At 37.4% G+C, this 16,264-nt stretch overlaps 1 protein-coding gene across 6 annotated transcripts in view; it reads left to right on the forward strand.

The window, feature by feature from the left end:
- The window catches only part of CDKL3 (cyclin dependent kinase like 3), a 40,122-nt gene extending 28,595 nt beyond the window's left edge, over positions 1-11,527 (forward strand). For 3 of the 6 annotated variants that reach the window (XM_077824035.1, XM_077824038.1, XM_077824041.1), the window contains 6 exons: positions 273-607; positions 1,576-1,669; positions 2,636-2,798; positions 3,748-3,845; positions 6,401-6,495; positions 8,522-11,527. In XM_077824035.1, the coding sequence (XP_077680161.1) occupies positions 273-607; positions 1,576-1,669; positions 2,636-2,798; positions 3,748-3,845; positions 6,401-6,454 (744 nt within the window). In that variant the 3' untranslated portion in view covers positions 6,455-6,495; positions 8,522-11,527. Of the gene's footprint in view, positions 1-272; positions 608-1,575; positions 1,670-2,635; positions 2,799-3,747; positions 3,846-6,400; positions 6,501-8,521 lie in introns of all 6 variants that reach the window. The other 3 variants (XM_077824037.1, XM_077824039.1, XM_077824040.1) reach the window with 3 other exon arrangements.
- Positions 11,528-16,264: the final 4,737 nt, after the last annotated feature.

Consider the following 16,264-nt stretch of genomic DNA (forward strand, 5'->3'; position numbering starts at 1 on the left):
CATTTGATGTCATCATTTGATGCTTGAATTTGAACAACTGAATTTACAAGTTCTAAAAACCTTTGATGGTCTGAAAAGAGCATTTGGACTCCCAAAGCATAAACAATGGTAGGGTCCAGTCCTACAGGGCAATAAGCACTCTCCACTCTCAATGAACTCAATGGGAATTGAAAGACACTCAACACCTCGCATGACCAGGACCTAGCAGACTAAATTTAGTGACATATTATGTTTCAGAGTGAATGTATATTTTGATATAGTATCTCTTCCAGGATATTGAAAGGGACAAAAAATCAAAGGACTTAAAAGTAAAAGGTACAAAAGTGAAAGGAGGGAAACCAGAGATTCCAGAAATAAAAAAGATTGAACAAGAAGATGCAGTTAATCAGTGGGCTCCTTCCTCACAGAATCCTCCCAGTTTTCCTCAAGAGAGTAAACCTACAATCACTGAGATAACAACCACTGCAGCAGCTAGCAACGATCCCAGTGGTGTGAAGGAAGATCCTCCACTAATAGCAGTTGGTACAACAATGCCACCCATCAATCCAAATTGTGGGAACCTTACTACTGCAAATTTCAGTTCACCCTTCCCACACTCAAATACAAGGTTAGAGCCTATTGCTTACATAATGAGGTAGTGTTTGAATAGACAGTCACTCTTTAATTAATAGAAATATCTTTTGAAATTAATTCCCTTTTACCCACATTTACGTATCTAGTGATGGTTTGGTTAAATGAACGATTCTTTCATTTGGTTAATATGCTGTATGACTAGGGCTAGCTAAAGGCCAGCTGTGGCTGTGACATTTCACAGTGCAGCCCACATCACTGCTTCATCTTAAGTACACCGATGGAGCCCACAGAGATGACTTGTCCTGTCATGGATTGAGCCAGGTCTGGTCTCTTGGGTCAAAGATAGGACAAACTGAGATCAATCATTTCTACAGGCCACACCACTATTAAAATGAGAGCAACTGTTCTTTCAGAAGAAGAGGGTTCCTGTAATCTGCTTTTTTTTTTCCAAATAAGATGTAGCCTTTCAGCTTTTGACAAGTTGGCAAGTGGTCCTCTGACTGGAGGGTGAGCGCTGTAAAAGTGGCTGCAGCGTGGTGGTGGGCATCTGTGAATATTATGGGAGATGGAGATAGATGCATGGAAAAGTCAGAGGAAAGTCTCAAGGCAGGAACTCCTGCATATAAATCCTTGCCCTGACAGTGACTCCCTCTATGACCTTAGATCAGTAATCTTAGCTTTTCTTTTGTCTGTTTCCCTTCTGTACACTTGGGATAATATTTCCTATCACTATTATAAGAATGTTGTAAAAATTAATTAGTTAATGTTGTTAAAATAATTAAAACATGAAATGTAGTGTTTAAATACTAAGTATTACTATTAAATGGCAGTCTCCAAAGCTGTGTTGAGATATGTCTGTTCTCAGATGCCAGACACCACCCGCACCAACAAAGCTAGTTTAGAATACATTTGTGAATGTGCATGTTTGTTTACATAACGAGCACATATAGCACTTAACTGATAATCAATGTTGCATATTATAGTTGTATTTCTTTGTCATAGGCTACCTGAAAAAGCAAAGAAAAGGAGAAGCCCTTGGCAGTCAGTGGGACAAATAGGTCCAAACAACAGACAGGATGATGGGACTCTGGCTCAAGTATGTTTATAAAACTGGTCATTTAAAATTAAACCCTTTCTTCTCTCTTCCACAGTATTCTGTATTTCATGCTACTGTCTTATCTGTTTGTACTTTTCCTGTTGACACATAAGACTTCCATGTTGTGAAACTCTTATTTAAGGACAGGCCTAGTTGTTTCTGGAGACTCCCAGCTGGTGGAAGGGGAGGGGGTGGTGGAGGGGAGTGGGAATGGAGGAGCAGCTCCAGAAACTAGAGTAAAAGAAATTCAGACTCTGGATGAAATCCTGGACCCATTAATGGGTGTTTCACCATTGATGTCAGTGGATCCAGGATTTTGCCCTATAGTCTTGAGAGTTTTACACTTTCACGAACATCTCTCGCACTAATGTCACTGTTAGGTTTTCTCCATGATAATCCTTGACCAATTACCAATCATACCTTCATCACGAGAACCCCACTTTTTGGCATTAACAAATATACTCATTTCCCTTCAGAGCTCACTTCCTATCTTTTATTGTGAAAACGCTGGTGGGGCCAAAGAATAACACACGTTTTTATTTTGGTGTGTCTCAGGTCAACTGACCATTCCCACATGCAAGGAGGTATGACAAAGTAATTGTATGCTTCTTCATTTTTAAATTGGTAAGGTGGCAAACAATACACACTGATGTAAGTGCCTATGTCCCTGAATACCACCACCTGCAGGGGACCCAGAGCTACATTATGATAGACCTTTTTTGAAAGATAAAAATTCTAAATGTTCTCCTATCCCATAATGGTGATTCATAACTGGTAGTGATACATAGTTAGCTTCCTCTAGCATATGAAGACCTTGGCTTCTGGAACATTATTGAAGTTTGAACTTTTAATATATTTTACTTTGTTTAGTTGGTGGCAACCTCTTGAAACATGCCAAGAAAGATATAAGTAACAGCCATACCCATGTCACATACAGTTTTAAATATATTGTGATTTTCTGTTTAGACTCAAACAGAAAAAGTCACACTGTATGAACGAGCTGCTCAGATTGATCAAATGGCCAATATGAACCGAAAGAAACGCAGTATTTCAAAATCTGAAAAGAAAGACATCCATTTTCCAGAACTTCCAGTAACAGCACAACAAAAGGAGCTGAAAGGAATGGAAGGTATGACCTTGTAATTGCCTTTTGCTGTTTGCAAATCTGCATCAAGTGCCAATTGAAAAGAAGGGTTAATCTAACCAAGACTTAGATACCAGTATGTGATTTTTGGTGGAAGGTGCTGAGAAAAAAAATGCATCAGATTGGACAAAATCACTGCTGTGCACTCATCTGAGTCTTTGGACTGGACAAGCGTCCTCATTTGCAAATTGAAGTTAGCGCCATCTTTTAAAGAGGTCCTTTATTTTTAACATATTAAACAAATCTTAAAAATAGAGTTTGGAATTTTTTGTCAGCTTGTTTTATTTTATTTGTATTTCCACAAATGTGAACTGCTAGACAACTGAGCTTCAATCAGGATTTCTAGGGAATCAAAGATATCTTCCATTGTTGTGTGCAGTTATGTTGTAGCTGTGCTGGTCCCAGGTTATTAGCGAGACAAGATCAGTGAGGTAATATCTTTTATTAGACCAGCTTCTGTTGGTGACAGAGACATGCTTTCGAGCTTACATAGAGCTCTTCTTTAGGACAAGAGCTCTGTGTAAGCTCAAAAGCTTGTCTTTCTCACCAACAGAAGCTGGTCCAAGAAAAGATATTACCTCACCTACCTTGTGTCGCTATGGGAAACAATGACATCTAGAGACTAGTTCAAGTAACAGCAGCTGTGTAGCCAAATGGACCCCCTTAGTAGCATATCCGTAATTTGGTTCTTGTAATTAAAATGATCAGAGTCTGAATTTAAATGGGAACTGTATCTCATATTCAGTGCTCCAGCATACAATAACTGGTTGTCTTCTTCTGTAATCTCCATACTCAATTTTCAGTATGACCCTGGTTTTCTTGTTCAACACTATTTCAAAAATAACCATTTAAACATAGAAGATGAAACTGAAGGAGCATGTAGAAAGGAAAAAACTACAATATGCAGAAATAATAAGGTATCTATTTGTAAAAGTTAAACAGGTAAAAGTGCTGAAGAGGGAGTCAAAGAAATCTGAAGTATCTAAAATACCATCTTTACTACACGTGGATCAGAATCAAGAAAAACAAGAGGTAAATTAATATGGTATGTTTGTTTAGTAGAGAAATCATGTGGGTTGGGCTATTGACTCACTATGTGAACATGAGGAAAAATTACTGTCTTGTGTCTCAGTAAACCTAGCTGGAAATTGGATAAAAACTTAAAATCACAAGCTCATTAAAAACTAGATGTTGTATCTAATATACATTTCCCTTGTTCAGTAACTTACAAATAAGCATGTTGCATAATTAAATTTGTAAATAATAGATAGCAGTTATTAGCCATATTTCTAACACAGTAACTGAAAATATAACTCTACTGCTTCAGAATGTAATACATGATTAAGAATTGGAACTTTACTTAAGATGAAGATAAATGACTACAACTGGCAAACAATTGATCTACTGTCAGAATCCATGACTGCAGAGAATATGTTGAACTTAATACACAATAAACCAGTTCAGACCCAGTGTAACCAGATGCTACTTTATTGACTTTACTGAGCTGGTCTTGATTCTGCTCACTATATCCCCAGATACTCCTACAGAAACTCCTTGCTTTCCATTTTCTGACAATGCAATCAAAATAGGTAAGAGTAAAATGCTACTGTCTGGAAGGTTCAGAAGCAGATCTGCCAATTGTCTGAGGATCTCTGCACTCAAGCAGGGCATCAAAAATCAATCCACATCTTTCCCTGCTTGTAAAGGGAAGAGGTTTCCAAATTTGCATTGCAACCAAACACAGTAATTACTCACCCCAAAGCGAGACATGTCTGGGGGTGGATATAAGGATCAGAGTATGATTGTCTGGTTGCCAAACACAGAACAAATTCGTTCGCTATTTCCCAACCTGAATTTACACACAGTTGTAATACTTAGCATATCTGTAGCAGTTTATAATTTTGAAACATTGTACAAATATTAACTAATTAAACTTCAGAATATCTCTGTGAAGCAGCAAAGTAAGTATTATTTTCTCCATTTTCCAGAAGGGGAAATTGAGACCCAGAGAAGATAAGCACAGGTAGCTTGCCCAAAGAATCACTTTGAATCAGTGTTAGAGCTGGGATTAGAGTTCAGGAGTTCCTTGCTCCCAGTTTCATTCTGTTCCAGTAGGACATGCTGCATCTCAATATCATAATTAGGCACTATCTGAAATCCATTTATGTGTGTGGAGGAAGACCAGGATTTCAATAGATAATGCATTGTTCCATGATGGATCATTTTTAGCATAAACAATATTTAACAGAAGGGCAATATCTTACAAACTGTAAACAATTGTATAGTGGGGGTTCTAAGAGCCATTGAACCAAACTGTAAATCCTGTATATGATCCAGCACCTATGTGCATCTCTTGTGCTAGACACTCCATTAACTCATGTGTACTGTCACCAACAGGTTAGGCTTTAAAAGTAATAGGGGAAAGCACAAGGGTTGCAACATTTGTGGGCATGTCAGTGAATCAAATAGCATAACAAACTCCTCCTTTTTGGTTTTACCATGCTAGATCACATGTTTATGAAATGATATGAAATATTGTTTTACAGTAAGAGAGACTGAAAAAATAGATTTATTTGCAGTCCATTGTAAAGTGTATGATTATAAAGTCTGTAACTTAAATGTATTGCATACTTCGCAGTATAACCTTAAACTCTTCTGAACCTCAGTTCCCTCATATATCAAATGGGGTAGTCATGCTTACATTATCTTCATAAAGCACTTTGAACTCTATTGAGGAAAAGTTCTGTATAAATGTCAGCTCTTATTAAACAGGCCATATCCTGAGGTTCTTACTCCATTTTTACTGAGGTCAGCTCCCACTAAAGCCAGTTACTACTTACCTGAGTAAGAGCTAACTGAAAATTGATTAAGGACCTAGGGATTTTTCCCATTATCATTTGATTGCATTTTCCATAATTTTCAGTTTTCGTATATTTACATAGTGAGAACTGAACTGTGCCAGAAAGGAAAATACATGCTGCTTCAATGATATAAAAAGCTTCAATGGTACCCTAGTTTCTGGATATACACTGTGAAGAATTGTTGCGTAACTGAGTCCTAACATCTTTGTGCACAAATATTACAAGAGTCAAGAAAAGAGTAAAGCTGAACACAACTATATGCTTTTATATCATAGAGTGTTATGGCACAATGTTATACATTTGGAAAAATCTGACATTGAATGAAATGGTTGAGGATGACAGCTCAATGCTTCATAGGCCGTACCTGCCCATGACACCAGTAGTTGATGCCAAGTGTCTGATCTGGCTGGACAAGTGGAAAACAAAAGACAGCACTGTCTTGAATGTCAAGGGCTTTAATCTTCATCATCAGCTAGGATCTGATGGAGGAAATGAGAAATAAGAGAGTACACTGCTTGGGTCTCTAGTAGCTATTCACACTAGTAAAGAGGAGTTTGGGGAATGGTTAAAGGCATCATTTTTCATTGATTCACAAATCTGACGGCTTTTAGCAGTTAGTGCTGCAATGCAAAAACTGTTAGCAGAGAAACAGTGTTAATATAAAACTGAGTAGATGTAAGAATGAATAGCCAATCAACTAACGTTCCTTATCAATTTATTTTCTAGAATACTGGAAATACACAAAGTGAAAATAAAACCAGTCTGCCGGATGTAGAATAAGCAGTGTAGTAACATGAAGCTTGAGAGACTGCAGAATCACAGTACAGTAAAATCTGCGCTTTTCTATTTAATCTTTCATAAATGAAGATATTTGGATAATTCTGCAGAAAATTTTATAGACTTCACGTAATATATGGTTATTCTCCAGGAAATTACTTTAGAATGCATTGGTCCTAAAATTGCTTATATAAATGAAGCTACGTTAAACTTTTATGAAATCTGAAATGCACAAAACTTATTTTTGAAGGCTAAGTACCAACATTAGGCTCCTTCCAGTATTATGTATAAAATCTGTACACCTATCACTACCGGATGTCCAGCTGATCTAAGATTGGCTAAAGGTCATTAATTAGTCTGGCATTTCTGTAAGAGCCTGTTACTCTTTTCTCTGATAGAAGATGATTTAAGACTTCTGTAATAGTGTACCAGATAATAATGGATCATTTAATGTGTTCAGATGCTTTAGGGTAATGTGGGCCAAATTTTCTGTCTGTTTAATTTTAGCACCCATTTTTTCCAAACAATTTATTGTGACTGCATATGTGGTTGTGTATGCATTTTGCACATGCAGATTGGGAATTTACATGGCCAGCTACCCCATTTATAGATTGTTTGCGTATGCAAGGCTGACATACGTGCACTTTACAAAAGTGGGTACACAAAATCAGATGTCAGGGTTAAAAACCTGGCCTCTTGTGTTTTCTTGTTTATTATTTTGGATGGTGAGCTGCACACATCCTTTGCTCATTAGGGTTGTACTTACTATTTTCGTTGTAGTTTCTGAAAAGAAAAGAAATTAATTCCAGACATTTATGTACTGAAAATATTCATGCTCTTGGCATAAGCAATTGTTAAGATAACTTACTCTTGGTGTAACACTCAGTAAAAATTATTTGGCTCACGGAAAATTCCTGAATTGGAACAGCCAAGATGGTCATTTTAGTTCATTTTTAATACTTTATCATTTTAAGGGAAACCAGTTGCAAGGTGGAAAACATTTTTCTTATATGAACTATGAACAAAGACATTGGGATAGGTGTGAAACTTTAAACAATAGGTTTCTACAGCGCATTGTTTCACAGCTACATCAGCTTTTTATTGATAAACGGGTCTGGGAAACATGTAATAACAATAAAGTTAATGTTAAAAGGGAGAAGGAATATATTTCCAGTATGTATGCAGAATATAACCAAGTTCTTGTTTCAGCTGTGGTATTACAGTATCTGCAGGGAATGCTACGGTTAATTGTCCATCTATTTTTTTTTTTTTTATTCGAGTGAACCATAAGAGTTCACTCTATGTTGAAACTTGTCTCAGACAAGAAGGAGTATTTTTAATAAATAAATTGTTTAGGTGTGTGTGTAATTCTTAGAAATAAAAAGGCTTGCTCAGTTTATAGATTTTTTGTGTTCTGAAATATTATTTCAAAATCTTTAATGTAGTTAAATATGTTTTGCAAGCTGACAGTCCATAACATGAATTGGCCTTTGTGGTATTTAAAACAACAAAAATATATCAAGCTTCTGATACTATAGTAATGTTTTAACCATGTTTCGCTAATTTGCATGTCTGAATTAATTTAACACATTTATGGATTAATGACCCATTAGAGGGATCAGTGTGCTTATGTAAGAGGAACCTGCATAGCACTGCAAGCTTAACAAACAATAGCATGCATCTGTGCAAGGGAAAATGTACTCCAGGAAAACAGATGCATACTGGAAGAACAGAGAAAGATAACAGATCATTAATAGATATTTTGTATTCCTTATTGCTGTTTCCTATGTTGCTAATCCTGCCTTTATTGACTATAGGCCATATTCAACAACAATGTAAACAGTTACACGTCATGTGTAAGTGTGTGTGAGAGGTGAACTAGTGTAAATTTGAGTGATTTGGCATTCAGTGGGTGTACAAAATGAATGTAAATTGTATGAAGAGGGGATGGAAGGATAGGTGGCATGTCAGGAATTAGGAAGCACATAGCAGGTCTTCCTGCCCTAATTTTTCATTTTAATTATTACATATTTTAACTTCTCTATTAACTATATTTATTTTATTTTCCAGAAGGTCACTGGAGCAGCTGGAAAAGTTGTTAAATCATCACTGACTGGATGAATCAGGATTTCCTTTATTCCTTTGTCTTTTCCCCAAACTATTAGATCACAATAAACTGGAGGAGGTGAAGCTTCCTCATTCTATACATACAAAGCTGTAGCATCAAAGTTTGAAGTTTCTAAGTACTGTAACAACAATTTAGCTAACTGCAGCAATGGTTTGTAGTGTATCCTCCACACTGCAAGGAGGGAGAAGAAGCCACTGAGTACCTTATTATGAGGACCCTCATTTTCCTTCTGAGGACCCTCATTTTCCTTCTTGTCTTTATCCTTAGGAGATAAGGAAGAAAAATACTTGGTAGTAAAATATGTAAAACTTTATAGTGAAAAGAAACCAAACAGGGAGAATTAAACATAACTTAAGGATAGGTATTTGGGGCTAAGGGAAATCTAAAGAAAAGAGTGGAACATTTAAAAAAGACCCAACGTGTAAACTTTATTAAAAGTACCTGTTTCACTTTATGGCTATTTAACGTGGTGGCTGTTTAAATCTAGCAATTAAAATATACTATTTAAATACTACTAACATTTTAAAAAAGCAGATTTTATGGTAGAAAAGCAATCAAACAATCAAAATTAGGTTACTTGAGAATAGTTTAATTGATTTTTATTTAATGTCTGAGGCATGCAAGATTAAACATATATACCAGGGTCCATACAATTTCGCCTTGCTATTTGCTGTAAGCTAACTATGCAGCAGTGACACTCTAGCTCTTCTTAAGTGTTGATAGGTTTAAATGGGAAGTATTTGACTGACAGGCACTAATTATAATAAAAAACATGTTTTTGTGGGTTGTCTCAGCTGTGAATGTGAATTAGCTGTACAGTCCCATCCCCCCCCAATGCAGAGTTGTTGTAGGCAAATGTGTAATATCAGCGTGTAGCCAGCAGCTTGGAATTTCTGTTTTATGTGTGCTGGATGATCCTTTGCCGCCTCCTCACCAGCACTGAACCAATACATTCCCAGAGTAGACCCACTGTTATATACAATGCTCACATAGTGGGGATATTTGAATTTAGAGATGAGAGACTATGCTGAGATTTGGAAAGGGGGGGTGTTATTACTTAGTGCTAGATCTCTCAAATATCAGCATTTAAACCTCTTCCGCTGCAGGTCTAGGGAACCATTTCTTACCTTAAATGTATTTTGGGGGATGGGTGTACATGGTGTCTAGTAAGCCCATTGCCACCTAGTCTGGAAAAGGCCTTCTTGGAGTTGGAGGTCAGATTTGGGAGGAATAAGTGCGCTTACCACACACCCAACCCCAAAACAGAAGATGGGAGAACATCCACCTAGTGTACTTTGAAGATCCTCAGAGGAAAGGGACTGCAGCTATGAGGCTCAAAGACATGGTGCTAGGGGGAGGCTGCAAGAATAAACAGCTAAAGATTTTCCAGTTACCATGGCCTATTGCATAGAGCACTGGACTGGGACTCAGGATACATAGGTTCTATTCATAGTTGTGTCAAGGGCCTGCTGGCTAATCTTGGACAAGTGACTTTGCTATGCCGTGCCTCAGTTTCCCCATCTGTAAAATGGCGATACTGACATCTTTTGTAAATTGCGATGAGACTCTATGATGAAAAGGGCTTATAAAAGCTAGGTATTATTAATTGAAAACAGTCAGTTTCCCCAAAGAGGGCCAATAGTTGGACTCTTCTGGAAGTGTGTTTGCCCATCCTTGTTAGATACAGAATTCGACAGGGTGGTAAAAAGAAGTCCCAATAAGGAACTTAAATAACTTCCCAGTCTTTGCCTTAAGAAATTCTTCCTCCAGGAAGAATAGCATATGACTACGTCCACCCTGTAGAGTTAACCAATACACTAGAGTGTTAGTTATACAGAAAATAAGTGGGAGAGCCAAGAACAGAACCTTATGGTCTCCTGACACCAGTCCAGTAATTATTATTACTCACATGAAATCATACAGGCAAACTCAGCGTTGTTGAAAACACAAACAACTTTACCAATGGCACTATAGTTGCATCCACTTATGCCAGAGGTTAGTTTGTCTCATTATCCTCTGTCACCTCAAAGTCATTTCCACAGAACATAATAGGAATTCTACAGATGGAGTTAAAAGGAAATACAGTTTAAAGTTGTATAGGGTATGTGACAGTCCCTTTAATTTCTTTCATCATTAATCATTGGACCAGATTAATTCGTTGTGCAACTTCCATTGGAATAAGCGTTATGGCAGGGAATAATTTAGCCCACTGTGGGTCTTTTGTGTTCAGTCTCATGCCATTTTTCATTGGGATTGCATCCTTGCCCCTGCATATTGGAGGAGTTTCCTTTGTATGTAGAACACCTTACTTATCAATACCATACCAGTTATAGGTGAGTTCCTTGGGAGATGAGGATTATGCCAGCCACAACTGTAGCTGGGTGAAATGTATTGTGAAACTTTTGCTGAAACCTCACTCTAGCTCAAGAATTTTTCAGTAGCATCTAGTGCCCCAAAAAACCAAAAAAAACGAGGAATTCCTCATTTAATGAAAACATTACCTGACATCCCGGAGAACCTAGCACAGTTCCACTGCTACTTGTGAAATTCATGGCCTTATTTTCAGATGCTTCCTCCTCTGTTAGCCATAGAACTTGAAAACCCCACCTCATTTGCATTTGAGTTACACATAAGGCAGCTGCAATGAGCATTAAGGACTGGTAGCCATCCAACAGTAGCATCCAGCCAGACCATGGAGAAGCCCTATTTGGATATTATTGGTGAACAACCTTCCCAAATACCATCTTCTTGGGGTATTGTGATGACATGATTTCAGCTATGGGCCAGTCTGGCCCTTGGAAGAGATTTCATCTTTCTTCTAAATCCTTTTCTTTCTATCAAGGAGATAACTCTGTGCTTCTGATTAAAGTTTGAACATTCTTAAATATGGCTGAGTCCTTTAAAGTTATTATCTTCATTAGTAGACATTAAAAGAGAGAGTTTGTTAATATCTGCCTGATTTGTTTTAATATGCAGTTAGGATATATTTCTTTGTTCTATATGACAACTAAAGGTATATAGTGGAAGTTGAATGCAGCTTAGACTAGCATGGACATACACGTGAAATGTATTGGCAGGAAGAAACACCATTCTTTATACTGAACTGGTCATATGATTGGTATTTGGCACTGACATGGAACCTGACTTGCTGAAATACAATGGACGCCTTTAACTGTGAAGCTCTTCATAAAGTAAACATCTCCCAAGGTCTAGTTTCTTTCCAGCACTGTTTCACTGCAGCAAAAACTCCATTATACTGTTATAATCCATTATATTCATGTGGAAGCATAGCATATATTAATGTAATGGATTCAATACTTTAAGTCTTTGCCATCTGTTCCACCTTTAATTACAAATACTCAATTCACCATTGCGTCATAAATACTAGACTAGAAGTGATTTAGATACACAGGTATGTTTATGTTCCAGACTGCAAGCGTCTATTACGTTTATAAAGGGTTCTACCTGACTAGAAGCCATTGGTATGTAGTACCATCCCTATTCAAAAAAATATTCCCTGGGAGTTTCAGTTGGTTAAATAGGTAGTCACTCCCTACCCTAGAAATTGTGTTGCTGCTCTGTTTCTGCCTGAAAGGCAGCTGCTTTTTGGGGTGGGTAATGCAGTCCTTAGAGGGCCTTAGGACCCTTCTGGACAAAAGGTGCCACAGAAATGTAATAAGCAAAGGCCACAGACACATTTGGGTAGTATTTTCCATACCAAACTACCCTCTTCAGAAGTAATAAATGACCCTATTTTTCTTAGGTTTAATTAGCAGTATGATTTTTTTTTTTTTTTTTTACTTTAACAATCTTACTTGACTCTGATTCACCTTCTTGGACACATCTTTAATGATAAAAAAAAGACCATGTTATTTTGTTTATGGCAGTAAATCAGCTAACATCAGCATTTTCCTTAAAAATTGAAGAAAATACATAGTAAGGAACCTTGAACAGAAAATTCAGGTTTGTCTGAACACAGTTTATCAGTCAACCAAACTGAAACTAATTTGGTTACTAAAATGTAGCCTCAGTCTTGATTAAAATAATTTTAAAAAGTCTGCTGGGAGTGGGCTCCTGGCTCATCCTCTTTAACACCTTCCTCTTCTTCCCAATGCCAGCTACCTATGCCCTGGGCATCTTTCTGATCATTTATGGCATGTGATGGGTTCCAAGTGGTGTGAGGAGTGATAAGTAAAGTGGTAAAGGTTGGGTCACATGGGAAGAGCATTTACATTTACAAGTAGAGGAATGGAAAGCGAGTATTTCCACTTCGCCAAAATGTCATTGTCATCCTCTGTCAAAAACTGAACACTCTGTCTCCTACTCTGCACCAGTAAACAGATCATGCTGCCTCCCACTGCAATGTAGTGTGGCAGTTTCTGAAGAACAAGAATTATCTTTCTTGAACACTAGAGTATGTTAAATAGTCACATGAAACCAGCAGAACTTGTTTTGGAAAAAGCCACCCCTGCCTCTGGGTTACAGTAATGTACACACCTTTATTTTTTAAAAGCTTACACCATTTTATTATTTTTTTGGCTTGGTACATCTGTGTGAGTTTGGGAGTCTCTCATGCTGGAGCTCCATTATACCTGTTTTGTTTGACCCTGCCTCCTTCTGGAGTTGCACACTCTGCAGTGTAAAAAAACCGAAGTGAACCTACCTTAGCCCTTGTCTGCACTGGAAAGTTTTTTCAACACAATCTATGGTGTGAATGTAAACCAATAAACCACTGTACATCACAGTTGCTTTTAATAGAGGGGACATGTTATTCAATATAGAGACATGTGAACCATAAAAAGTTGGAGTTGGGCTTGTTTCAGCTAAGGCTCCAGAAATTCAGCTGCTTATTCCAGAACAATCTACATCTCTTCTGTCTGCAAATTTAGGCCAGCAAGCTCACAAAATAAGCATTTTTGTGAGATTTCTGCTATTTCCTGCCATTGCCAGATATATGACAACACTCATTCTTGTGGTGCTTTCTGCTCCTCATTCAGTAAAACCTTCTATATTCTAGTCCACCACAGAATTCAGCACCAGCCTGTCATAAGTCCACAGGTCTTGCACCAGAGTTTTAGTCTAGCTTACCACAGAGTATATCAGCCAAAAGGTGTGTTAGTTTCCTTACAGACATACAAGACAACAAGCCCCCTCTCCAAAAGACTTACAGTCTTAAGACCATGATCCTGCACCTAGATCCATGAGACGTCCATGCAGATCCAGCTGCAGGAGCAAGATTTAATTAGACAAGTGGGATAGATGAAGAGGAGAAGAAAAAGATATATTTAAAGAAAAAAAAAGTATTGTAGGTCCTTAAATTTATTCTCTTTGTAAAGGTCTACAGACACCCATGACGCACCATACAAATGTTCACTATAGTCCCAACCCTGCAAAGATTTACACACACGCTTAACTTTACTCATGTGAGTAGTCCCATAGAAGCATTTCTCATAAGAATAAAGTTAAGCACATACTCCTCACTTCTGCAAAGATTTACTGAAGAATGTTACAATAGGATCCAAAATACTAACTACTGCTTTTAGTACATTGTTACTGCTGTGCTGGTCTGAACTTTGAAATGCAGTACTAATAATGTACTTCAAATAATCAATATTTTCCTGGTCAAATGGTGGGAATATCACAGAGGAAGTACTGGCCTCTAGATGTTCATTCTGGCCCTTCAAAAGAAATCTATAAGAAATAAATAGGATGTGAAGTCTTAAGCAGGTTTTATACAAAGCCTCAATTATTCTTATATTACAACAAATTGCACACTTTAATGCTGCAAGGTTATCCCTTGACAGTGCAGAAATAATGGGAGTTAGAAACCAACTTTTTCCTATTTTAATAATGTAACTAGCAACAAGTTGACATTATTAAATCCCTTTAAGGATCAATTTTAAAACAATTTTTTACATTTATAATGAGATTTTACACCAAAAAGATATTTGTTAGAAATACTCTAAATCTGATAATTAACTTGAAAGTCTTGTTGAGTCATTCCTATTATAAATAAAGTGATCAATACATACATTATATCGTGGGATTGAAGTTACTAAGAACATCTGCTGCTGCTAAACTAAGTGCCATGTTATTGGAGCAAGCATAGTTTCTAACAACAGCTCTATGAATATACAGAGAAAACAAATCCACAGCAGAGCACTAGGGAGATTGCTGTCTTTCAGATGAAAAATAAAATCAAAGTCCTGACCCGCCACATAGTAAACTGCACGGTAGTCTGTTTGTTTACATCAGAAGGATAAAGGGTCGACTTGATACAGCTGGTATTTGAATCTGTTCAGTGGAGGTTAGGTATTCTACTTATGCTTGCATTACTAAGCTATCCATTCCAGCCAATTGTCATTAGGGACCACGTCTTTAATCCGCTTCTCACACAACATAGCACCAGGAAGTGCCTTGGCTTTCTACAAAGAAGAGAACAAAGCTTTGAAATAAAGGCAAATCTCTATTTCAAATTTAAAGAAAACATTTCTCTAGTGGTGTACAGTGAGGGACTAAAGAGAAACTGTTTCTTAAAGACACAGGTATTGGCAACCAAATAAACTCTTCAGAAGCCTGTATACATAGCACTGCTTCTGAAAAGACCTTTTTATAAGGATTCACCGTCTAAACAATCCCTTGCTGAGTCCACAACTCAACGTGCCTAGACAAATAGCTACTAACTAACCTCTCATTCCATGCTGAAGTAGCAACACACCAGAATAGTTCCTTAGGTGAACATGTTTCTTGTTCTGAGATCAAGCCTTCAGCGTATTGTAAAATCAAAAACACCTGCTTGTTACCAGCAACCTCATGTAATGTTTGTTCCATTGTGCGGTAAATTGGGCAATGCAACCCCATTGTGCCAATTCACTCAAATTTCCCTGTATTTGGGGTCCCTGTATAGGCTATAATTATTGCAAACATATCACTCTTTTTGTCTCCCTTTATTAATAATAATTTGACTAAAACCATAAGACAAGGGCAAAGTGCTACACTTAGAAAGAAAAAAAACAAATGCACAATTACAAAATGGGGAATAATCAGCTATGCAGTCTTACTGCTGAAAAGGATCTGGGAGTTATAGTGGATCACAAATTGAATATGTGTCACCAATGCGATGCAGTTGCATAAAAGCTAATACACTGGGGGGTATTAACAGGAGTGTTATAGGAAAGATCTGAGAGGTAATTGGCCTGCTCTACTAAGTAGAGGTGAGGCCTCAAATGGAGTACTATGTCCAGTTCTGGGAGCCACACTTGAAGAAAGATTGGATAAATTGGAGAGTGTCCAGAGGAGAACAAATATGATAATAAGTTTAGAAAACCTGTGACTATGAGGAAAGATTTAAAAACTGGGCATATTGAGTCTTGAGAAAATAAGATTGATGGGAGACCTGGTAACAGTCTTCAAATATATTAAGAGGTGATATAAAGAGAACAGGGATCAATTGTTCTCTACGTTCACTGAAAGTAAGACCAAAAGTAATGGGCTTAAATATATTAGGAAAATGTTTCTAACTGTAAGGGTACTTAAACACTGGAATAGGCTTCCAAGGGAGGTAGTAGAATCCTCATTATTTGAGGATTTTAAGAACAGGTTAGATAAACACCTGTCAGGGATGGTCTACTTGGTCCTACTTCAGTACAAGGGGCTGGACCAGATGTTGTCTTGAGGTCCCTTCC

This window comes from Eretmochelys imbricata, chromosome 8 (assembly GCF_965152235.1).
Source record: "Eretmochelys imbricata isolate rEreImb1 chromosome 8, rEreImb1.hap1, whole genome shotgun sequence".
In the NCBI taxonomy this organism is placed as follows: domain Eukaryota; kingdom Metazoa; phylum Chordata; order Testudines; family Cheloniidae; genus Eretmochelys; species Eretmochelys imbricata.